At 38.5% G+C, this 26,714-nt stretch overlaps 1 protein-coding gene across 2 annotated transcripts in view; it reads left to right on the top strand.

Moving 5' to 3' along the window:
* Positions 1-425: 425 nt before the first annotated feature.
* prickle2b (prickle homolog 2b) overlaps positions 426-26,714 on the top strand; it is a 135,770-nt gene continuing 109,481 nt past the window's right edge. Inside the window, exons 1-2 of one of the 2 annotated variants that reach the window (XM_038277878.1) lie at positions 426-543; positions 1,010-1,095. In XM_038277878.1, the coding sequence (XP_038133806.1) occupies positions 502-543; positions 1,010-1,095 (128 nt within the window). In that variant the 5' untranslated portion in view covers positions 426-501. Of the gene's footprint in view, positions 544-804; positions 933-1,009; positions 1,096-26,714 lie in introns of those variants that run through there. The other variant, XM_038277879.1, reaches the window with a different exon arrangement.

Raw genomic sequence — 26,714 nt, 5'->3', positions numbered from 1 at the left:
TTATTCTGACAAAACTTAAAGATCATATTATATTTCCTCCAATTTGCAATTACAAACGCTGCTGTACATTCCTAGTGAAATTCATTCTAAGGGTATGATTTATGGAGCCTTCTGCAAGGCATTGTACTTATTGTAACAGATGTAAACACTCTAAGGTGGTGCAAATCATGGTTAAATAGTGTTTAAATAGAAAGACGGAATTTATTCCTTCAATAACTGGTCTGGGTGTGCGAAGGAGCTGATGCACTGTAATTCATCCTCTGCATCTCCTAATTATAGTTTCTCCTGTTGGAATGAAGGTCCTCCATTGGCTGCAGGGCTGCAGGGTGGAGCTGCTTGCCGGAACTTCATTTATCAATGACAGGGACCCACAGTGGGAGCGTTTGTTTCTGTTTTAGTATTTAGGGAGATTTCCCCCCCCCCCGGTGAACAGGCGCCGCTTGAAAGTTGCTCTTTTCTGCGCTTTAAGTGGGAAGGAAACTGATCTGGGATCAGCGCGTCATGTGGAGCCGCAGCCGCAAAGGGAGAGATTCCAGCAGATCGGTAGGTTGGGAGGGAAATGCAAAGTTTATACAGGTCTGAAGTTTTTTTGTTTCTTCCTCTTTCATGTTTTTTTTTTATTTATTTTTTTCAGTTGTTCAGTGCTCATGCTCCTTTTCTTGTATACGTTTTTTTCCTGTCTGTTGCTGCTCCCGCTTCCATGGGGATGGACTATTGTACTCTGACACTGGAGCCAACCAATAGCTCCCCCAGGATTTTTCTCTTTTATTCTGGATCTTTAAACTTCTTGTTGCTTTTTCAAAATGTTTAAATTTGGATAGTAGCAGCTTATAGCGCACTTCATATTGCAGAATTTAGTTAGGTCTATTTATTCCAAAGAAACATCCTAAAAACTTCTTACACCAGCCATGGCAGTCAGAGCAGCTACCAAGGTTTTCTAATAAGGGTTTTGTTTTTTATCTGCTTGAAGCTGTGAGCCACTCATCCTATGATTCTGTCTCCCCCTCAGTTGAAGCCTGCAGAGGAACAGCAGAGAGGACAGCCCTGTATCACCTGTGGAGATCAGTGTCCTGGCTTTCTTCTGCACAAATGGAGGTAGGTCACTGCTTTACATAACTATGAAAAAGTATTCTTAACTTTTTTTTATTTTTATTTTTTTTCTTTTTACAAATTTTCCATGGTACAATAACAAACATTTCATGTAAATATTTGGATACCTCAAAGTGCAACCAACTGCCTTCAGAAGCCCCAAACTGAGTTGACCTCTGTGTTCCTTATCCCAGCCGTAAATGCAGCTGTTTTGTAAACGTATATGGGAGGATATTAGAAAACAGCGTTATAAAGACGCCTCCTAAATTAGAATCAAATATTATTTGCCAAGTTTGGGCACAGAAATAAGGAATTTTACTTTGGTTCCACGTTGGTCTCTCTAAAGAATTTCTTAATAACATGTAAAATCAATTTTTAGGAAATAATAAAAAAAAAAAACTTTTTAAATGTTTTTATCTATATACATATTAGATCGATTAGTTCCAATATGAATAGCATTGACCTGGGAACTTTGACTGTCACATATTTATAACTGCCTGAGTGGAAATTTAACCTTATTTTCTATAGAGCTCTATTAAGCCACAGTTTGATCCTAACATGTTTTGTTGCTGCCCCAAACCTCAAAGTAATGGATGCACAGAGGACAGGCTGGAAAATGGCGGTGTAGAGGATGACCAGCTGAGCTTCTCGAGTTGCTGCTGGAAGTAATATTTCTGCTCTGCTTTCTTCTGAACAGTTTTTATGTTTGAGGGCAATCTCAGATTCCTAGAAAGGGGGGTTAATAGGAACCTGAAGTGATCCACAGTGGACGCAGTGCTTTTGTGGCTTGTCAGACTGAAAACTCAATTTCCATCGTAGAACATGGCTCTGGCTGCTTCATGATGTGGGGATGCTGTTCCCCAACTAGAGCAGGAGGAGGAGCTGCAGAGATCTGCAGCTTAAAAAAAAAAGGTTGTCAGGGGCAACCTTTGTCCTCCATCCACAGACTGCAACTTTAGTGAAGAGTGGCTGGAAGTTGTTTAGGAGAAAAAGCAAACAATAAGCTATTAAGAAGAAAGCGCCGAAAAAATTGCAGGACTAGCCTGGAGAAAAATCTGTTAGAGCTTGCAGAAGGCTGAGGCTTAGAAAACTCGAGACCGGTTCAAGGGTTCACCTTCAGCAGAACAACAATCCTAAATATACTGCCGGAGCTACTGTTGAATAGTTTAGATCAAAGCACATTTATATGCTGGAATGGTCCAGTTAGAATCCTGACCTGAATCTAAAAACTCCTGTTCAAAAAAAGCGCCCATGAATTTCAGACTTTTTACTTGTAATAAAATAAAATGAAAATGTGTGATTATCCTTTCTCTTTACTCTATTACTCTTTTATCTACTTTTTGTTGGTCCAATATGTAAAATCACAATAAAAAACACTAAAGTTTGTAGTTGTGCGATATAGAGCTTAACAAGGCATCATATGTATGCAATATGCACAAAACAATCTGTTACATATTGTTAGATAGCATGCCAGTGTTTGTTCTTTTCCTCACAGGTCTGCAGGCATAAAAACACAGAAGTGATTTGTTCCGCTACTATTGTGAAATCCAACTGGCCGATTGAGCAGCCACTAATTTAGCAAAACACTTTTTCTTTGAGCTTTTCAATTGGAGTAGCATTCAGGAGAAACTCCCTTTCAAACGCCTGTCCCTTTGAGTAGAATCAGCTGTGCATATCCTAGTAACAAAGCTGTTGTTCTGTTTCCCTATGCGCTCTAAAAGTTTTTATTTTCCCTGTCGATAGACAAATAGCAAAGCATACAGCTCTGCTTCTTGCTGTTTTAGTCTCAGTTAAAGGAGAATTCCGGTTTTTAACACTTTTAGCCCATGTTCTGTAGTGTCCAGGATGAAATCAAATGATCGACACCAAAATTTTGACAATTGGTCCTGTCTCTGCTTTTTGGCTCATTTAGAATCCACCCCTGGCTGCTTCAGAATGGCTTCCATAGTGCATGTCCGATAATGTCCTTAAAACAACCTTAAACGTTCTTTTTTTAAAATATGCTACTCACCGGGTCGTCAGCGCTGTTCAATGACGTTCCAAAAAAAGTTTCGTAAAGAAAAAACGTTCCTGTAGTGTTTTATTTAGCATTTTGTAAATCCCATTGAGTTCTGTTGGAATAGTCAATATTCCCCTGCCACCGGAAACGGAAATGGGGCCTGTTTACACAGTTGTAGTCTTTTCGCTTCACTCTGTGTACTCCGACGTCGAGGTGCTAACGTCTCTGTTAAACACTTTAAAAAACTCTGAAAATGGAATACGAAAGGTGGATTCTTGATTCTCAACGTCGGAGTACACCGAGTGAAGCGAAAAGACTACAACTGTGTAAACAGGCCCCATTTCCGTTTCCGGTGGCAGGGGAATATTGACTATTCCAACAGAACTCAATGGGATTTACAAAATGCTAAATAAAACACTACAGAAACGTTTTTTCTTTACGAAACTTTTTTTGGAACGTCATTGAACAGCGCTGACGACCCGGTGAGTAGCATATTTAAAAAAAAGAACGTTTAAGGTTGTTTTAAGGACATTATCGGACATGCACTATGGAAGCCATTCTGAAGCAGCCAGGGGTGGATTCTAAATGAGCCAAAAAGCAGAGACAGGACCAATTGTCAAAATTTTGGTGTCGATCATTCGATTTCATCCTGGACACTACAGAAAATGGGCTAAAAGTGTTAAAAACCGGAATTCTCCTTTAAACATTAGTGAGCTTATGCTGGGAAACAGCAGTAATGTATGAGGATGTGGTGTTGGTATTAGCTACAGGTGATTTCAGTTAGGGTATTAAAGTGTGACTAATGTGGAGCGAGCAGCAGGGAATGAACCAAGGGAGTCACTTTAACAATGTTAGAGACGTTTTAATTGGTATGCAGGGAGATGCCGACATGCAGGGTTTACAACATTGTTCATTTTGCAGGCGATGACTTTTTAGGTAGTGGAAGGAATTTGTTCTACCTTTTGCAGCGATGTTTTTACAGCACTTCTTATATATTGCCACCCTTTGTTCGATGTCCTCGGCGTGAAATCCAAACCACTGCCATATATTGCATAACTGAAACACCTGCTATCACCATCCAAAAAATAATCCTGTTTGGAAGAGGGGTTTATGATGCATTCAGAGTGTGTGGGGAAAAAATCTAACTCTCAGTTAAAGAGATGCAGAAGGATTAATGTCGTCATGCGTATTTGTACTTGATGGTTGTGATAGAGTCATTTTAACTATCATACGGGGGAAAACTCAAGATACATTGAGTATATTCAATTGCCCACCCCTGATATGGGACACTGAGCACAGTTATAGGCGTGATTGTACTCTTATTTTGGGGCTTATCTGAGGCAGATATTGTTAGGGTTTAACAGACTCGCACATCATCAATAAGAATTATCCAAAGAGTGAAGATAAACCCAGAAACAGCAAATTGTGAGAAGTGAAATTGAAGGAGGGCTGATTACCTGAAATTACATGACCAATGGAATACTACTGATGCATGCAAGCTATATTCTCTGTTGCTTTTTTGGTTGTTTCTCAACTACAGAGAAAGATAAACGCTAAATAGGCTAGAGGCTAAACAAAGAGTAGCTTCATCTGTTACATTTTCTTATGAAGTGGGAAAACTGTCAGCTAAATAGTCTGTGGAGCCTCTCCTTACTGTTGTTTCATGCTGTGGACTGGCTCCTGGTTCTCTCCCTCCTCTGTTCAGTCTGAGTTTAGAACCGCCTCTTCTCTCTTAGAAATGAGAAAAAATCTGTTGTCTCTCTGGGATTCATTTCAATCTTTGTTATCTAGCAACGTTTACTGAAGCATTCTAAAGCTCTCTCTTCATACATCTATAAATTCTTTAACACTCTCTCCTCCCACTTTTTACTCCCAACATGGATCTATTAATCATTAATTGGCTAGAACCCCGGAATATATATTTCTTTAATATCTAATACCTGTAGTGCATATAAACATCTTATATAGAGGTTATCCAAATTCCTCAGTTATCTGATTTTTTTACTAGCCATTCTATTCCGATAAATAAGTGGGTTGTTATTGCCAGATGTCCACATATGTCCCTAACTGGGCCATGTGAGATGTTCTGGGCCCATGCTGAAAGGTGTGAATTGCAGAGATGAGTCAGGGCTGTTGTGTAGGTGTTAGAAAGATAAAATCTTAGAATACCTCCTCTCAGCTCTACTTCTGTTAAGGACTTAAGAAGCCTCTTGGATAAGAGAAGAAACGTCTTGAGGAAATGAGAAGTTCAGTTGCCTACTACTTAAGGACCTATTGATTTTGGAGAAATGCTAATAGAATTGTAACATTTAAGAATCATTATTTTTGTCAAACAACTTGGGATGTAATCTGACTTTGCAGCATACTAGAATAAGCACAAACTATATTGTTTCTCCTCTCTAAAGTACATTTTAAGGTTTGGATCTATGTCTCAATTTTTTCTCTGGTGTCTCCAGTAGTTGTTTGGTTCTTGTCATAAAATCCATAGCATCCCCTCTTTGCTTAAAGCAAACCAGCAGGGGCAACAGTGAGCTTAGGAATGCAGACTTTTAATTGCTTGTCTTTGTAGTCTTACAATAAAAAGTGGACATTTTCTTCCCCAACAGGCTTGAATAAACAACAGTAGGCACCAACTTAGGAACCCTGCAATAGTTAAGGAATGCAGCACACTTGGAGCAACCCCGATGTTGAGATAAAAAAGGGAAAAACACTATGAGAGTTGAGATAAAGCTTCTTATATGTCTTCCTTTATTTCAATGCGTATTCTATATGACGGTATAAAAATTAGTCGTTTTCATGACAGCACACTAAACCTTTTGCAAATTTCTCTGTAGAAAGTCTTTGAGCTTGAGTTAAACATTCCCTGCGGGGAAAAGTGACATGCTTTTAAATTTTAAATATGTTATATTTGAATTCAAATCAAAACCGTTACTGCTTACCTTATGATTTAATGTGATATATAAACAAGGAGAAAGGATACTTAAGATGATGGCCACAACCTTACTACTAGAGCTACTTTGAAATAGTGTAGACCATTTTCAATTTGTATCCAGTCAAATTAAAAACCTAATCTAACGTGTAATCAGTGGAAAGGCATGTTTTATAAAAAACGAATTCCTCTCAATGTGTATTCTGAAGAAAAACATGTTTTACATAACTGTAAGCATTCAGATACTCATACCCTTGGAAGATTAAGGTTCAAATTAATCTTAGAATGTTGACCAACATCTCATGAAAATATCTGTAAGGGGGGTATAGATTAGATAAATTAGAAAGACATGATTCCACCTTCAAAGATTTAAAATTTTTCACACAAAAAAAAAAAAAAAATACATGCTGTCTTTCTCAAATGTAAAAAAATCAAAACACAAATGGACAAATATTACGATCTTTTTCAAAACTGATGCCCATTTTATGTTGTCTTTTTCTGCCTGTCTGTTTGACATCTTTTTGGAAACCAATGTACCCTTATGATCAAATAAAAACAGATTAAAATTTAAATCGGATAAGGTCAGATTCACATAATATGCATATTTTGCCATTGCATGCAAGCTCTATTCTCTGTTGTTTTTTTTTTTCGGGGGTGGGGGGGTGGGGGTTGGGCTTTGTTTCTCAACTACACAGAAAGATAAACTGTGAATAAGGCAGAGGCTAAAAACAAACAAAACAAACTAAACAAAGAGCAGCTTCATCTGTCATATTTGCTTATGAAGTGGGAAAACTGTCAGCTAAATTCCTGTCTTCCAGCTGTCTGTCTCACATCTTATCAAAAATCAATGTGTCCTTATGGTCAAATAAAAACAGATTAAAATTTAAATCTGCTGAGGTTAGATGGACAGAGTTTATTTTACAGAGTTATTTTACAGAGTTTTATTTGTTCTGTGTCTTCTCTGTTTTCTCTACTGCTATGTGTGAATGTGAGATAAAACTGAAATTCCAAAAACATGATGAAGTCATGGAGGATTTTTAAAAGTTATTAACGCACTGCATTTTCACTAAAGTAACACACAGTACTGCCACTGCTCCTTACCTCCTATTAAACCTATGGAGGGTTCTGCCACTTTGAGCATAACAGTGTTTTCCAGACTGGCCCTTTCTTGTGAGCTGACTGAGTGTGTTGAGCCATTTCCCATTCAAGCTGGAAGAAAGAGGAGACAGTGAGGAGTTGTGTGTTCAAGATCCCCCCTGCCTACACAAACACTGCCCTCAAGAATGTTCCTCCACTTGCTAGGCTGGCGGTGTCTGAATTAAACTAAACACTTGATGTGAACTAACTTTAGAGCTATTGTGGAGGATTTTTTGGATTTTTTTTTTTCTAAAGACCCGCCCTCTCCACTTAAAAAAATGCACATGCACAACCCTGTACCCGCTCCAGAGAGGGAACGCCTAATAAACTCATGTGACAGCATGAAGGAGTCCATTTCTCCTCGTGCATGCTCTGTTTAAAAGTTGCTGTTCTCATAGCTCACACAAGCTTACTGTTCCTGAACGTCCGCTCTAACCCCTAAATCCCTCAATCACTATAAAGAGCGGGGACTATATACTGGACTTTATAGCAAACTCAGTAACTTACCGTTCAGACAGATGATCACTACTTTTTGCTCCCCGTGGGTCAGGTAACTTCTCCTCCAATGCGTTGTGCCTCCACCACCCGCTGCTGTCGGGTAGCGAACAGCCTATGGTGGCAGCGGGCAGCTGTGATGGCAAATCCCGTAATGTTTTGCATTCCGGGATATATCTGCCTCTTTTGAGGCCTTTCTATTCTTCTCAGACACTTCGTAGACACTTTTCTCTTGCAACCCTCAGCAATTTTCCAAGAACCGCGGTGAGAAAAGGGAGCTTCAATGACTGTCTTAAGCTGCAGCTCACCACATATATATGCCTGAAAGTGTAAATGCACAGAAAAAGATCGCTAACAAGACAAGCACGTAGGACGGCCTTACTTAAAAATATCACCTTAATGATTTACAATAAGGTGGACCACTTATTTAGATGATCCACCTGGAAATAAAGGATCATCCACTATACCTTTAAGGAAAGAGTCTGTGGGGTGTTTTTAGTTGCAGCCAAAAGTTTGCATACTGTCGTCTTGCTTTAACGTACCGTAATTAAATTTTACCTTTTAATTACAATTATTACAATTTCAAGTAAAAGTTTCATCCCTCTGACTCATTGGTAGCATTTAATAACATAAAAGGCTGAGTTAAAATGACTGGGACCAGACTGTTAGCCATCACCTCACAATCCTGCTATTAAAAGAATCTCCATACTCACCATTGACGGTGAAGAAAAAATGTTTATCAAGAAAGAAGACTCCAAAACCAGTATCCTCAGCTTCAACTTAAATTTGCAGATGCCTAAATGCACAAAGCAAATCCTCCCTTGAGAACCGTTTTATGGTCAGAGGATCCAACAACAGTGCACAGAGGAGTCAAGTTGAGGCTCTAAATGCCTCAATGGTGGTAGGACAGCCACTTTCATGCTCAACAGTACTGCTACGTTTGAAGAAAATGGACAGAATAATAAATAATAATAATGGACAGAATAATAAATTTTTAACTGTCTAGAACCAACAACTAGAGGGTTCATACATTGGCCTGGCACAACAGGAAGAAAGATCCCAACGACACATCAGACTCTCACTTGATTTCAGTCATTTAGGCGGACAAGGCCTTGCTAGTATATTAGTTTGGGTGAATGTATTTCTGTATGTTCATATAAATTTGGCCATATTTGAATCAGAGAAGATTTTCAATGTTGTTTGATATTTACTGAGTTTACTGTATATGGCAAAATATCAACCCACAGCAGAAAATTAGCAGTCCAGGTTACGTATCAAAAGCCCCACATAATGACATTGATTCACCATTGGCTCTCACATTAAGTGTAAAAGTGCTCTCCTTGTAATTTAGATATTTCCCATAGCAGAAAGCCCTTCCTGTACCTACCTGCCTCTCTGTTCTTATTGTACTTGTGTAACTTTGGAGGCTGAGTCTGCTGCTCAGGGCAGGTTATAATTCGGAGCAGGTTTCTCCCTGTACTACTTGCTCCTGAATTATTAATGGGAGCCTTGAGGTTGATTGATTTTCATTGTGCTAATGAGACTCATTACCAGCGTATTAACATGAGCCCTGAGTGTTACTGTGATATTTGATCAGAGAGATCACATGGCTCTCCTCTGCACCATGCCCAAGTGTTTTAGTGTTTGAACGTTACACTCGACCTGCTTTCCAGACTCGGCTTGTGATGGATATGATTCCCGGTGTACCAACAATGTGTGGAAAATACTTAGAACACAGACAACAAGAGTTTGAAATTTTTTTATATTACAGGAAACATGTAGCCCTCTGAATACAAATCATGATGAGAAGTTTAAAGCATTGCAGTTCGCCAGTAGCGCAACTAAAGTCCCAAACTTAGAGTTTAAAAACATCTATATAATTTTTTACTTTAGGATGGCTAACTGGAACTGAACAAAGCTTGTACTTGTTTGCCGCAAGATTAAGGTGAAACATTAGCTCTCTTAAAGCTGTACTGAAGGGGCAGAAAAATCAGAAAGAAAAAGAGAAGAGATAGTGCTTCAGCAGGATGAGAAGGACCGAGGTTGAGTTTTAACCCGGCTATGAATGGCCCACTGACGCCTGTCCCCTCGGTAACCCAGTTCAATCTGCATAACATTGGGCCGCCCAGCTATTCACTGTGTTAACAAGACTGCCTGGCAAATAAAACTGTCAGGGTGCTCCAGCATTGAATGGGTTCTAGCTGCTGCAGGGAATAATAAGGGGAGGAGGTGGGACAAATAACCCATTGGTGATTGGTGCCAAAATAACAGAACCTTTGTGGTTTTTGCACTTTGGGAAAAACATGATAAGACTGTTCTTTGGCGGGCTATCTAATTATTTAGCTGTGTTTGGAAACTCAGGTAATTAGCTGCCAATGCTTATAATAAAGGGGAGAAGCTAAACACATGTTGTGAACTAATATGGCAACACCTCATGACAGTTTAAAAGAAACTTCAAATATGGCAAGACATTTTGCAACAATAATAAAGGCAAAATTATTATAGAAGAAAACAAAACACAAAGACCTGTGTATCTTTACACCATGTTCTTGGGGTAACATGTTACCTGGTGACATCCTGGTGATTGCTTTTCCTTCAGCAAGAGCAGGGAGGCTGGCTATTGCAGGACAGCAATCTAAAGCACCCAGGCAGGGTTATGGGAAACTTGGATCTCATTAACATTTAACATAACTATGCAAACAACAACAGACAAAATCTATTTACAGTTTATGTCCAGGCCAATTGTGTTGCTTATGAGTTTACGTCAATATGTCAATGTACTCAAAGGTCCATAAGCAGTTAAAAAAAAATCTGATTTTGACACAGCCTTCTTCAGGATTTCACAAATAATTTAAGTCATTAATAGCCACAAAATAAGAGCATTTAATTATTTCTCTCATAAAAATGTATATTTATCCACAGTGTGGGACATAGTAAAAGTGTCAATGATAAGATCCAGTTTTGGGAATCTTTAGTCATCATTATTTTAAATTTGTCAGTATCAAAATAAATCAAGATCCTTATTAGAAAAGGAATTTTTCCCTGATAACTTAAAAAATGTTAAACAACAAGCCTTAAACCCCTGACCACTTGAAAACAGATGTTTCCTGATGACAACCACTACAGTATGCCTCTGACTCAGCTTAGACTATTATGAACAAGATAATTTGAAAAATTGTATTCTCTAAATTTGCAAAGCTGCAAATGCAGTAAGAGGTTGGAGAAAAGCCGCAATAGTCTGATTTCTTTGTGTTAGTCTATCATGGATATGTGAATTTAAAGTGACACCAAGGAAAATATTTCACAAGGCATCATTTCTTTTATTTTTAGATAGATATTGTGGAAGCTGTTAAATTTGGCTGTTTTCCAAATTACTTTTTAAGGGAGAATATTTTAGAGTTTTTACACCACTAGTGGCTTGTTTTTATCAACGGTAGGCTGACAGGAAAGGGGGTATGAGAGAGGGGGGGAGACATGCGGCAAAGAAAAGCAGGTCGAATTCGAACCCCGGTCGGCCGCATCGAGGACTGATGCCTCCGTATATGGGTTATGCTTTCTTTTTCTCTCATTACACCTTGTTTTCTCCATACATCCTCCTGTCTAGCCACTGTGATCAGCTCCTGGGCCTTGTGTTTGCCTCCAATGAGATAGTCTGCAAGCATTGTGGATGGTGATGTCTGTACGACAGGATGGCTGAGATGCTTTGTTGGTTCCCTCCAACCTTGATATTTAACATTTGACAAAAGCACAAAATCCTGCTTGAGATGTTTTGTTGAATGTAAAAATTATTTTAGTGCCTCTGGCAACAAAACGCAGATATACTTTGGCCTTATTTTCGTGAAAAAGGGAATTTAATCATGGATTGAGAGTAGTATTGCTATCCCTTTCAGGAATCTTTGTATGATGTCTTTTTAGTTGACGTCATCAGGATTGCTCTGCACTCCCACTGTTGTTTTTTTTTTTTTTTTTTCAGAGTGGTTCAAGTGTCATTTCATCTATCAGGTGGGTTCTAGCTGTGTAACAGGACACCCTGTGAGGCATCAGGTGTCTGTACCGCTCAGTGCTTTATAACAGTTTCTATAACAATTTAGGGCCACAGGACCTACAGAGAGCAACCAATGCTTCCAATCTGGAAGCTTCAAAGATGTAAATTAACCAAATCTGTAGGTTTATTTGTTGGATTTCTTGAGGTAATTAGCTGCCCTACATTTTAAGTTAAGCATATTGGATCAAAAAGACTCAACACACATGCATGCTCCTTATTTTATCTAAAATAATAAGAATATTTAAAATTGAAGCACAATTTTCTCTCTCGTTATAGGTATTAATTATACTTTCTGCTGGTATCACAGGTGAAAACCCAGTAGTATTACACTGAAGCTTTCAGTTGTAATGTGAAAAACCTAAAAAGCTGAAAGTGTGTTAATGCTCCTCTAATAATGTGTGCAGTCAGATCTCTTAGTAATCGTTTTTGCCATATTATTATCTAATTAAACTGAACGGCTCTGGGTTAAACAGATAAACCACTTCATGCTATATGAATGTACCCAATTACTAGGGGTGTAAATCACACCTATCATGGCGATTCGATTCAGTATCAATTTCCTGACCCAACGATTGAATTGATTGGTTAATCTTTTTTTTTTATTATCTTACAGGCTAGACAATGTTTCAAATTTGAAATAAATAAATGAAAGCTGTAATGTCGGTATGCATTTTATTTGAGAAACAACAGCAAATAACAGAAGGAGCAAAGCTATGCTCCACCTAGGCCTATGAAAACCTAATTCACTGATAAATAATAATGTCTCTGTGTTATAGATTCTAAAAGGCCTTGCATCAAAAATACTGCGAGCAGAAAGAAGGTAGTGGCTAAAGGAAGCGAGGTAGGAATGCAAAATTGGTTTAGCGCCACCGCAGCACGGGAGTCGGCATTACATCCAGGAGCAAATGGATAAAAAATGACGAGAGAAAAAAAACATGAATCGATAATCTTGCATACGTGTTGATACATCGGATCGTCGGCTGTTGGACCGATGCATCAATTATTATTTACACCCCTACCAATTACCTAATTAATTTCTCTAATCACTTCTGATTATACATTGATATATAGATCAATTTATCACATTCCCTGATCCATAGGTTTATTAACACAACAGCTGTGTGGGTCAGAGTAAGCGAAGACTCACCCTGATCCAAGAGTTTTCTTCATCACTTCATCTTTATCAAGGTCATCAGAAACAGGTGCTTTTTCATTTGGTTTATATATAGCCATCAGAAATTGCTTTCGGCTCACAGATACAAGTGCACACACAGACACCATGGCTTGCACAACTGTGACACCAGAGTTTTTTTTTCTTCAGCTTTTAAACACAACAATTTTCAATCCTTTCCCACTGACTCCTGCTGTACTGATACTAATTTACCTCGATCTAATTCTGATCCTGGCCTTTAATGAGGGCTTGTTGCTCTGAGCTATCTTTGAACTGTCACTAAGAATAAAAGGAGGCAGACTAAAGGCTTTCAGACTCACAGAGTTAACATTTACTGTGCAGAGGATGGCAACTTCCTACCCAGTTTCCCCCGATTATACAATTTGTTCATGCGATCCTGTCCCGCTGCTGGGATGCTGCAAATCTTTTCAGTTTTTTGTTGAACACTGTCGCTCATATCCCACTATCTTCAGCTCTTTTTCTACTGTTCTTTTGTAGCACTGTAAACATCTGCTCTGTTCACCGTGTAGTTATTAACATAATTTGCTGCCCTCTCATTTGCCCTGTGCTTATCCATTTTTATGTCCTGCTCCACCTCAGCCATCAGACGTGTATCTTTGCCATCCCCCACCTTGAAGTGTGAAGCCTGGTTTAAGCAGTGCACCACTTCAAAGCCCTCTTTGAATCTCTCCTCCTCATGTTTCATCCACCCACCCTCCCACCTTCTCACTGCAACACCTCATGCTCCTTTGAAATATGAATATGATTTGAAACAGAAATAATAAATAATATTTATCAGCATGTTTTGGAACACAAATTACCAGGATGATTTAATGTCTGTTGAGGAAGTTTGACAGAGTTTGGTGCTTTTTTTGCCACCACTAGATGTCAGTGTGGTTTCACTATACCAATTGGATTAAGAGTGAAGGCTCTCATTCTCCTTTCATTCTCTTTTCTATTGAAGATTAAGCTCTTTGAGTCTCTTTGACATGCTTATTATTTTAGTTAGTTCGCCACTGATTTATTATTGACCCATGATCCCAACGGGAACTAAACCCTTATTTGTCTACTCTGCACACAGTGTTAAATTATTTGATTGGTTTATTGATCCATCCGCCCCTCTGATAATTGGTTGGGTTTAGTAGCGTGTTGACCTGAGAGTTAGGGGTCGAGAAAAGAGGCTCTGACAGCCTCTCCATCAAACAGCACTTAGGCGAAAAACATAAAGATTATTTGTTGTATTGATATATGCAATATAACGCCAGAGCTTCAAATCATTATCATCTGCCTGATCCTTTCCTCTAGAAATATATCTGTGGTTTTCCACCTGTCTGCTTCCTATGTGCTTTTCTATCTGTCTGTAATTTGCTGCCATCTGAGAAGTGGGCGATGTGTCGTCTACACCACTCACATTCCCACGTGAGTCAAGGCTGAAGCTGAAAAGCTTAATCTGACAGGATGGTGTTCTGCTTCTGTTGAGCTGGTTCACACAAACTTTGTTGTCTGTTTGGGTTTTGCTTAAATCTGTGCACATATGGGGAGTGTGTTTGGGTGTGTCTGTCTCTGTTGGAAAGAGAAGGAGACAAAGGAAGGAGAGAGAGAATGATACTGAAGAGGCAGTCAAACCATCATTTCATGGATGAGAAGCTTCAATCTGCCTCTCAGGGCCCGTGTGCAAGATACAATTTGATCTAAATCAACATACATTAGTTATTTTATACCATTGTGTGTGCGTTTCTGGATTTATCTGGTCCTTGCTACTGATTCAGCAACAATAACAGATCCTCAGAGATTTGACCTGACGGCATAACACACTTTTGCTTTATATTTGCCACCAGTAAGTACAAGATGCATACGAGTGAAATCAGTGACTTTTGAGGTAATTGGTGCACAGGGAACTGATCATCATGTTCTAGAAACCAGTCTCAGATGATTAGAGCTCTATGACATGGTGCATTATGCTGCTTGAAGTCAAATGGGGAAGATTGATATAAGTCATAAAGTGATGATCTATAACAATATCGGTGTTGACCAATAGGGACTAAGGGGCCAAATATGTCCCAAGATAATATCTCCTGAAACATTAAACTATAGCAACCAGTTATCTACAATGAGGTCAGGATGGATCCATGATATAACATATGGTGAATTAAGACCCTATTATATGACTAGGCTTTTGTTTTTTTTCATCTTTCAGTGTCTGGTTTGGTTCAGCCAGTGCAAATTGTGGCGTCGCTATTCTGTTCTTAGCTGATTGGAGTGACACCTGCTGTGGTGTCCTGCTGCTGCAGCCTATCTGCTTCAAAGTTTGACGAGCTGTGAGCTCAAAGATAGTGTTCCACATACCTTGGTTGTAATGAGGGGTTATTTGACCTGCTGTTGAGTTTCTGTCATCTTGACCTCTGACATCAATACGACATTTCTCTCCAGACAGCTGCCAATCTCTGAGCGTTTTCTTTTATTTTGGACCATTCTGTGATCAGAGTGATGGGTTTGAAAATAACAGTTCCTAAAATACTTAAATCCCACTCTCAAAACTTCAGCAGGGTTTATCAATTCTGGGTGACTAATTAAGTCATTGTAGTGCTGAAGAGCAGTCAGTGAGTTTACTCTTAGCTGTCCACCTCAAAACTTAGGTTTTAAAGGAATAGTACACCCAAAACATGATTAGCCTTCATTTTCTACTCACCCCCATGCTGAACAACACTCTGGAGTACTTTTTTGATATCTCAAATGCATCTGGAGATCTGGGAGGCTTCTTGCTGTCTGCTGACATTCAAATAATGGAGGTCTATGGTGCCCGAGGCAGAAAGGTCCACAAAAAACGTGTCAATATTCCTCCATACTGCTCGTCCAATGTATTCCAAGTGTCCTGAGAGGGTAGCGTCCATAATTTACTCGAAACAAAGTCATTTAGAATGTTTTTATAGCATAAACAGTAGTGTATAGGATTTCCTAAAAGCGCGCGCCAGCGAGTTCACGAGCCTACGGAAACCGCGGCAGACCAAACCAGATGAAAGTGCGCATTCTGTGACCCATAGGGGATAGGGTGTGCAAAGCATCTTTTGCATTTAAAGAGACCTCACCAAAATGAGCTGCTCTCAGATGCACCTCAGAGCAGGGGTAAAAGAAGGGCTCGAGCATCAACCATAACAAGTAGACCAAAGCCTTGCAGTTCCTCTTTATATCTCACAGTTGAATATTTTAATGGATGAGGAAACATTTAAAAGCACAAAATGTCCACTCTAAGCCAAAAGGAGATGTTAGTCATGGAAAAAGTGTTTTAGTGGACTTACTAAAACCACATTATGCATCCTATGATTGTATGATGATGGCTTTAACTTGTAATTTATCTGTTAAATAATATAGTAATAGCCTGAGCATTCAACAGCTGGTAAAAAATCTGATATTTTCCTAATATTTTAATGCAACATTGTTTGCTGTAATGCTGATCTTCAGTTCGATAACCGTCTCTGCTGTCCTGTGTGGAAACAATAGCAAATGTGACATCAGTTAACTGACAGGGTGATGGCCAAGTCCAGGGGCGAAAGACAGACTGAGCTGATTTGCTGAATCAAAAGACCGTTGTATCCATGTCAGAGGGCAGCTTTTAACCAGCAAATCCCCCTTTCTCCCGCCTAATCCCCTTTTTGGGTTTTCCCACACCGCAGGGCTCATCTTGGACCCACCAGACCGCAGAGAGGCAGGCTGTCAGAAAGGCTCTAGATGATTTCCATTAGCTTCCATGTCAACATTTACTGTTTCTAAGAAAGTCTGGACAAAAAGTCAATTCTTGGCAATGTAATCTTTATAATAATATATATTGTTTTATTAGAAGGAGAACAGGGCTCTTATGAAGTCTTGAAAGTTCTGAAACTCAGGTTTGAATAGCTTTGGAACATCTAAATGTAGTATTAACATAGCTTTCATGTTGTAAATAGCGATGGCCTTATATTTTAACATTTCCATCAAATACATCTATATTTTATTTGCAGAATATCATGATTTTAAACTTCAGACACACATTCCCTCAAAAGGTTGCTGGGACTTTTAAAAGAATACGTTTTTCAACACATGTTTTTAATGGTTGGATTTTTCTTGGTGTTATTAGCCTATTTTAGCCATTGTGGACACTTGGTAATCCTAAGATCCTTTTCTTAGAAAGAACAGTTTTAGTAGAAAGGAATAACACAAAATAATGTGATATCTGTGTGATATTTTTGGGTTATATGGAGCTGACTGTTGTCAGTGATTGACATTTTGCATCTCTCCATCATTTAACTGAATGATTCAATTTCATTTTCTTCACTTTATTAAAAGAAGAAAATGTTGCCTTTGGCATACACTGACACACAGTCATCATTTCCTCATCTGATGAGCTGCTAATTCAGTGCAGAGATCAAAGACTCCTATATTTATAAGTGGGCTTGGGGTGGTGATTTTTCTCTCATTTGACTCTCATGAGACCATTCCCTGTGTGCATCTTATTTTTCTTAGGCGCGTATTTATTTATCTGTTCAAACCAAACCTTTTCTTCCTCATTAGGGTCTCTTTAATGTCCTCAGAAGGCAGAAAGTAATGGGGATATAATGAACTGCATGCAAGCAGATTGGGAGTAAAATGTAAATTGTTTGCCTGCAGCTTCGGTGATGAAACGGGAGGCAGACGGATCGGATAAGCCGCAATGCACGGAAACTTTTGTCTCCTGTCATGTGGGAATACGGAGCTCTTGCTTGTCTGTTTCGGGCAGCTCTATTTTTTATGGGACATTTTATGTCCATCTGGCAGGCTTATGAGTCTCTTGGTTTTGTTTGTTTGTTTATCTTCTAATGTGTTTAAGGGTAATTTTCATCTCCGTAAGTCTTTAACAGCCGGCGTTCAAGCCACATCTGTGTGTTGTGTGTTGTGACGCCACAGTCGTCTCTTGATCTGGTTTCAAGCCAACCAGGTTAAAGCTTTCTATTGTGGATCACGCATAAAAAAAAACATCTTTGATTAGGGCTGGGTACCGAACATCGGTTCTTTTATGGTACCAACTGAAATGCTTCGGTTCTACAGAGTATCGAAACATGCCTCGTCTGTCGGTACCAAGTTTCGGTGATTGGCTGTAACACTTAACATGATTGCGTCATCCAGGAAACATACATAGGTGGTCACGCCTACAGCCAGGGTTTATGTGTATCTGTTGTGAACTGGTTGCGAGCGTCGTGGAACCCCTTTAAAATGCCCCTCAGGTCAAAAGTGCGGCTTCACTTTATTAAGACTAATGCCAATAGTGCGCAATGCAATACATCGTGCATAGAAACAATTTAAGAGCAGAAAGGTGCTCGGTGTTTGATTGCAAGAAGAGCGGACCGCTGCCAGCGCGACCATCCTCCTCTCAGCAGCCCGTGGGCAGTGCAAAGCCAGAGCGGACTGAATCATGCTGCTTTCACACTGGACGCAGCAGGAGCAGCAAAATCACGTCTGCTGCTTCCTTTTTGCTGCTTGTACTAGCTTCTGATGCGCGGCTGAAGCAGCTTTGCTGCTCTGGCTGCGCGGTCGAAAAGTGGCTCTGACGCGCATTGGGCGGAGCAACTCTATCCTTTATTTGCCTTGCAGCTGTATTTGCTGTGATCAGTGGGAAAAAAGTAGTTTTATTATGTTTTTAAGTGGGAAAATCCACCTAAAAACTTAATCAGTGCAGTCAGTTCATCCAGATTACCATCCTGTCTTCCAATATTATTTCTGTCGGAGCCGTTCAGACCCCCACATACCGGCGGTGCGCTGTCAGTAGGAATCCCATTCAACGGGCTTGTTTGTCTCCTGAGAAAGCAGACATTTTAATTTTTCTAAAGAAAAACTGCTAAGTAAAAAGGTCCTCACAATGTAACAGTGAATATTAGACACAGACTTGTTTGCAACTGTTCTTCTTCACTGAATTTTTTTTTTTTTATGTAAGAGGAAAAATGTAAATGGAAAAATCAGAGCTTAAAATAAAACTCAAGATTTGTACTTTATTATGTTGTGTAATTTTCTTTTTCTTCAAATTGATATTATAAAACTGGTATCGAAAAAAGTATCGTTCAGGAACCGGTATCGAAGTGAAGGTATCAGTATTGGTACCGGCACCGAAAACTTTCAAACAATACCCAGCCCTATCTTTGATTGACTATGGTAAACACAGGGCTGTCGCAGGTATAGTGCAAGGCCCTATGCCCACTTAGTATTAGTGAGGCCCTGCTCTTTCATATGGATTTGTTACTGAGCATGAATATCATGCTTAACCCATTTCAGCATCTATGTCTCTCTGCACAGCTTAAATTTTCTGCACTGCACACCTAGAAAATGTGCAACCACAAGGAATTGTGGTCCATAGATATAAAAACAACAATTTTAAAATAAATACTTTTCAATCTTGGTGAAACAAAGAGGCAATAAACATGTTTGAAATAATGGGGTTTTCTATTTCTACATGCAGATTGGTGTTGTAACTGTGAAATCTGTGCTATAATCTTAACCCTAGAGTTGGGCCAGAACATTAGGTACACTCAAGAATATATATACCTTTAAAAAAAAAATACCCTTTCAGATCATCATAAAATGTTCTTTCTCTAGGATGTTTGAGTGATTAAATTAATTGTTTTTCTATGGTTTTATCATGTTACAATAAAAATGAACCACGGAAAGATAGATGTTTCAAGAGATTTTTTTCAATGGTTGAATAAAAAATTAGGTTTAGGTACAAGTTTAATGGTATTAGGTTTAATGTTTAGTCATTTGAAGTCAGGGTTTCTCTGCCTATCAGTTTTCAGCCACCCATCAGTCCACAATGGCCCTTGTCTGGCCACCTAAATAAACATTTTCTAGAAGCGCTACTGGATGGGTCACAGAATATGATATAACACCAGAACTTTATTAACCTGAATAACATTAAGTTTTATGTTGAAAGGTAAGAGCACGGGATCTGTGGCTTAAATTCACTTGAAGAGCACCGTGAGTCAGGCACCATGCCACAGGCTGCAGTGAAATACCCATCTCAGTACAGTACAGCAGGAAAAAGATGCACAGAAAAATAAAACGCTGTGTTGGCAATGCTCTGCTTGTAGGTACGTCGAGTAGGGATACAACAAAAGATTATTTTGCTAATCAATTAATCTAATTATTTTTTCATTTGATTGATAGTCAGATAGCAAAATATTCCTTAAAGAAGAACGTCTGCAGAATTTAAAACCTGGTGAAATTACGACTTTTCCACTTAAGATGTTCTGGATAGAACATATTGACAGACGTAAAATTATGCAGACCATGGTTATTAAGTACATCTGTGGATTCTGAGGAAACAAACATGTAACCCCGCTCTCCTCATGCTCTGACTGATATTTTATCCCTAACGCAGGTGGAATGCAGGGCGTTGGTATAGGACGCGTTTGTGGTAAGAGGTATTGGCCCAGCATGTGCTTGACAACAGGTGCAAAAGGCTGGACTCTTTGTTTAACCCTGATGCCTGAGGCAGCTTTGTGTTCAATGCTGTGGATGCTTTCCTTTTCTCAGGGAGACAAAGAGATTGTAAAGAACAGACATCTATATCATTAACCAGCTTGACACATGAGCCAAAAAGCGTGCCACTGTTCCAGTCAGATGGTGGGCAGACCCGAAGCCCTTCTTCCACATCAGTGCATGGAATGACATATTGGCCCCGTTTCCCTCTGTATTTGACCTTCGATAAAGTCTGGAAAATAAAGCTGGCATGATCTGCCTGCAACATTGCTTTCTGTGTTTTCTGAGTTAGCTTCACTTGCCCCTGTAGGGTAAACACAGATGTTTTCATTCAATCAAGCAGTGTCTGACTAATGACCCCCAAGCGCATGGAGAGTTGCCAGTGTTAGCTAGTACGTTTCTTTGTCTCTCCTTTATGGACCCCTGTCTCTAAGCTTTAATTTCCAATGTGATTGAAAATTACCAAGCAATTTAAACAAATAGGGTTTTTAAGAATTCTATTCAGCTCCCTTTTAATCAGATATCCCTCAACAAATCCAGCCAACTGATTTTAAAGGTCAGCTAATTTGTAAATAAGCAAAGGCCAAAGGCTGTATGTTACTTATTCTGAGTATGAATGCAGATATTCTTTAAAAGGCCTTAAAGATTTTTTTTAGATGTATTAGAGAAGAAGACATCACAAAGGGATTGTAATGTTATAAAACAATGATTCAAACTTTGCACGTCTTATAAAAAGATCTTTTTATTCAAACCCAGAATAAATTAGATATGGCAGAACAGCAAATCCACCAAGAAATGGATCTTCGCCTAAAAAAAGATAATTTATCATAGAAGCAGGGAGATAATTTATCATAGAAGTGACCAAGAAACATATGGTGACAACTAGGTTGCAACTAACAGAGGTTCAAAGATCTGGTAAAAAAAATATGATAAACAGAGGTTAGTAGTTGATAACCTTACTAAGACCCTTGACCCCACACTGCTCCCTGGGCGCCACAAAATGGCAGCCCACTGCTCCCCAAGGGGATGGGTGAAATGCAGAGAGTTAATTTTGATGCTCTATACTTGTGAAAGAGTAATGAAAATAAAAGCTGGAAAAAAAAAACAACCTATTATTAAGAGAAGGAGCGCAGAAGATGTATTAGCAGATTGCTCAAGCCATGTAAGGAACACAGCAAACATTTGGAAAAAAGTGTCATGATCTAATTACCTAATTCTAATTATCTTCATGCATAATGCTACATTAGGCATTATAAAACACTGAATAAATTCATAAACTTGAAAATATTTGCTTTATTTGACTTTATCAAACACAAACTTTTCTTCTTTGGTATTTTCTGACATTGTTTTAAGAGTCTTTTGTTTCATTTAGGTATGTCTTGAAAACTTCTGTTGTGCTGCCAAAGTCTTTTAAGACAGAAAAGGCTTTTTCTTGGCAAATTGTTAAGGAAAAAAACATTTGTCTTGACCATTAATGAGAGCTTCATTAAATATCTCATTATAGTCATCATTTAAAATAATTTGTGTGCATAATATTAAATTTGCAAACTGACTAATAGTTTACACTGTTGGGTAGGATACCATAATCCATGTGCTTGTTTTGTTTGGATTTTGATATATTGTAATATTGCCACATAATTGGGCTAACTAAACGGCAGAAGAGGCAGAAGAGATATGCAGGAATTGTCACGAGAAATGTAGTAAATTGGCACACTTAATGGTGAAATCTCAAATATGAACAGGACGTGTTCATGGAGTACATATGGCTTAAAGTATCACAATATGTCTAAGTCTGTTGTAAAATTGTAAAGGCAATGCACTCATAACGGCAGGTTTGGAATCTTTTATTTTATCATGACTGTAAGTAGTATCTTGACAGATAAATGGAGCATTTGTGATCAAGAAAGGCTTTTAGATCCACCAGCAGCTGGGGAGGGTTCCAAGTGGAGGGGGATTTCTGGATTCCTCACTTCAACCTGCTGGTCTGAATGCAAGCATGGATGGATGGATGGATGGATGGATGGATGGATGGATGGATGGATGGATGGATGGATGGATGGATGGCAGTAAGAATTGTGTAAAAACAAACAAGCCCTGGCTTCTCACCATAACTGTAATTTGGGGATGTTTTTGGCAGTTATGTGTAAACAGACTAATTTTGATTAGCTTACAAACTAATGAGACGTAATATTAGAGGAGATACTCTCCCTGGTTTACTGTGTGATTAATGGTGCAGGAGAACATGAGGGAAAGTAGATAGCTCAAACAAAATTTGTCAGTATTGATCAGTTGCTGGGACACAGCGAAGTCATTTGTTTTTAACTATCTGTGCCTGATGCAATTGGATTATGTTTTAGCATTACCCGGGAACTCAAGCAGCTTGTACAGGAGCGGACTAAAATGTGTTTGCCTGTTTAAGTGAAAGCCCATCTGACAGTGATCTTAGTGTCAAGAAAAGGCTTTTTACTCACACACACGGATGCACTTCGAAATGAATTCAGGGACTTCTCTTTGCACTGAACTGGAAATTCACCCCAGAATCACAATGTTTGCTGATATCAAGTTTCAGCAGTGGAAGAGAGTGTGACGAAAACAGCTCTGACAGATGTAAAGCTCCTAAAGAGCACTCGCTAGGTTTGGCAGGGCTGGTGGAGCGTGAGTGAGCTTGTAAGTCCTTGTTGCACAACAAAGAAGAAACATCACTGCCTTCACATGCTCATGTCAAGCATGACTTGGATTGCAAAGAACTCTTCTCTGTTGTTTTACTTGGATTTGTCAGTTATATAATCAAAATAATTATGTTTTTATTGCAGCACAATAGCTTGTTAAATGGTGGTTGGTTTTGTTGGGTTGTAGAATGCCTAAAACGGAAAGACTTACTGCAACATGTCAAGTTATTTCCCAGAACATTTAGTGGGTCTAGTAAATTTCACATATTTTTTTTCAATCAGTTTCATTTTTGACAGACAGTTATTGATATATCCCACTCAGGCCTATGACAAGTATTTGAGCATTGTTTACCGGTATACATTTAGTTAGAACCCTATGTGTTTTTTTTTTGTCTGTACATTTGCAGAAAATATTTTTAGAAGGGACTCTTCTCAGAATAAATGCATTGAAGTCAAACTGATATGAAGTTTAGAAGAAACCAGTTATCAAATTTGAATACCTCACATTAGTCTCTCAATGTATTTTAACCAATGGAGAAAAAAAAAGTTTTTTCAGTTTTACTGCTTTTATCATTTCTGAATGTGTGTTTTGCAATTTTACTGTCAGATAAGCTCACTAAAGATGTAATCAGTGTTGTATAAAGTACTGAAATCTCGGAGTCAAGTAAAAGTATAAGTACTTCTCGAAAATATGACTATGGTAAAAGTCCAAGTTACTGATTGAAATGTTACTTGAGTAAAAGTCTTTAAGCTATCTGAAAAGCTATCTGAAATGGCTTGTACTTAAGTATAAGTATTACTGTAAAAATAGATGTACTCAAGTAATGTAGTGGAAAGTATAAGTAAAAAGTAAGTGCAGTTTGAATGACATTTTTTTTACATTTTGGTAAACTTTGAAGGTTAAATTCACTTATAATAATATACACAACCAAGTGTAGGATAAAATTAGACCACGTTTTTATACTGATGCTGTTGACATCATTACAAAAAAAAAGAAAAAACGTAAGCTTATCTGGCATCTGAAGAGGAAGTCCAGTTTGAAGCCCCTTTTGTAAACGCGGCCAACGTGAAGAAAAAAAAAAAGCTGTAAATTACTGTACTTCACAAAAAAAAAAAAGCTGCATACATAACAGGTCATTTTACAAAAGAAAAATAAATGGGAGGGAACTGCAGCTTATTTGGCATCTGAAGAGGAAGACATTTTTGTAAAACTACCTTAAAAAGAAAAAAAAAGGCAGTGCTGAAATTAAGTGTACATCACACCAGAGAAAAACAGATGCACTTCAGGCCAATTAACTAAATATTAACACTTTGTAAACACAAACCCCTCATCCCCTCCACACTTTTGCCCTTGACTTTTTTCTTCCCCTCCAAATCTTAACCATCCCTTGTGGTCATCCTCGCACATAACCCCATTATCACTTGAAACTGTAAAATCTTCTGTTCATCTCCAAAAGCCTGCCACAGTCAACATTTAGCTTAAGCTAAATACACCACATATGGAACTGAAAACAATGCCAAACGAAGTGATTTATACGGATAACGTTATGCTCAAGATTTCACAATAGTGCCTTGTGACCAATCTATATCCTATTGGTGTTGATGAACAAGCACAGGCAAGACCCAACTTTGTAGTCAGTAGGTGGGGTCAAAACACTTGCGTTTCTCCGTTCTCTTGCTCGTTTTTTTTTTTTTTTACTTAGTAACTAAACCAACCATTGAAGATGTATCGGAGTAAAAGTATGCAATTAAGTTTGTAAATGTAGTGAAGTAAAAGAGAAAGTTCTTAAAAAAATGTATACTCTTGGAAAGTATAAAGTACTCCAAATATACTTAAGTACAGTAGTGAAGTATTTTTACTTCGTTACTATACTACACTGGATGTAATGCAATCTCTACTTCAAGATCACAGTATTGCAAACTGGTGATGCTTCTTGTCAAAGTTAATTAAAGAACCATATCTGTGGTTTCAATTTATGATGTTTCAAATATTTTAGGAAACCCCAAATACAGCTTGGTTATCTGTAAACCAGAATAGTTCAGAGTTAGTTGTGGGCATAGATTTAAAAAAAATATAGATTAATATCACTGTAATCTTCTAATTAATATAGATTATTCTACCGGTAGATTAAAATGGCTCACTTGAATACTGTCAAAAGCATTCATGATAAATGTGTGCTACATAAATAAAAGGTTAAAGTAAGTCTTTGAACAGGTTAATATCATATTAAGCTCTAGCTCTAGAAATTAAATAGACTAAATAAATACCTCAGAGGCTACATTTTCAAAAAGCGCCACACTTTACCCACATTCACCCAAGCAATCATCAAGAAGCAAACATAATGTTGTAATTATTCGTGGTAAAATGAATTTAAAATTACATAACACAGCCTACCTAAAGTGATCTTCTCATCTTTCGCAGCTTTCTCCACGATGTTCTGGTCATGCATTCTCCCCATGTTAGTTTTCCTTGCAGGTAGTTTGTATGATGGGTCACCTGTGGCTGCCGGGAGAGCAAGCTGGAGCCCATCATCTTCAACCACGCTGATGGGCTGGCAGCTGGTGGCAATCCACTGAACAAGGAGATTATTTAGCTTGGCCGATGGAGCTGTGCTGACGTGCTTGTGTCTGTGGCACTCAAACATTGTGGTTTGACGACCAAGACTCTTCCCCTGCACTACATTAGTGCTTGGCCCGGCATCCTCAACATTGGCTAAGGGATACTTTGTGTTTAGGTGGTTCTTGAGACTGGAATAACTACTACAGTTAACTAATTCTGCATTGCACAAGGTGAAAACAGCTTAAACATTGAGGTTTCCGTTGGAAAAATTCTTAAAAATTAATTTTCCCTGAAGCAAACCTGGGGGCTTTATAGCTGCATCCATATCAGCACGTTGCGTTCCATTTGGTAATTTCACAGTAGGCCTACACAGGTTGGAAGATATGCATATGGCCAGATATACATCAGCACTAAAATATCAAGGTGAAAGTTATCATAGCTTAATTATTATAGACCCATCCTCCAACTCAACGTTGAGAATAGATTAACGGTGATATATATATTTTTTAATCGCCCGATAAGAGTCTGGCGTTAACGCAGCACATTAATGCTGATAACTTTCACCCTAAAGTTTTGAGTAAGTTAGAATATTTAAGTTTAAAGCTCTGGCATGTTTTAGATTATGGTGCTGTAAAAAAATATAAATACATCAAACTTAAATATTCTAACTTTCTAACTTAAAAAACTTTTAGGTAATCAGTTTCCACAAAGGTTTTGCTTATTCTGAACGTATTCAGGTTTATTTTATCATTGTTGTACACTTTTATTTTGAAGTCAGACAGGAAGTGGGTCTCAAAATGCTGTCAAAATGTATCATCTAGTCAGCTTATAAAGACCAGAGGTACAGCTGGGTGACATCACTTTGTTACCAAAGGACTGAAGAGGCTGATTCCACTTTGGCAGCATTTTGATCACTGTGTAAATGACTATTAACTACTAAAGACATTAAAGGTATAAAGGATGATCTTTTATTTCTCGGTGGATCATCTAAATAAGTGGTCCTCCTAATTGTCAGTCATTCAGGTGATATGTTTACATAAGGCTGTCCTACGTGCTTGTCCCCAATTAGCTAACTTTTTCTGTGCACGCGCACTTTCAGGCATACAAGTGTGGTGAGCTACGGTTTCAGACAGTCATTGAG

Source organism: Cyprinodon tularosa, unplaced genomic scaffold (genome assembly GCF_016077235.1).
Source record: "Cyprinodon tularosa strain WSP-4 unplaced genomic scaffold, ASM1607723v1 ctg135, whole genome shotgun sequence".
Classification (NCBI taxonomy): domain Eukaryota; kingdom Metazoa; phylum Chordata; class Actinopteri; order Cyprinodontiformes; family Cyprinodontidae; genus Cyprinodon; species Cyprinodon tularosa.
This window is presented reverse-complemented; position numbering and strand designations above follow the sequence as displayed.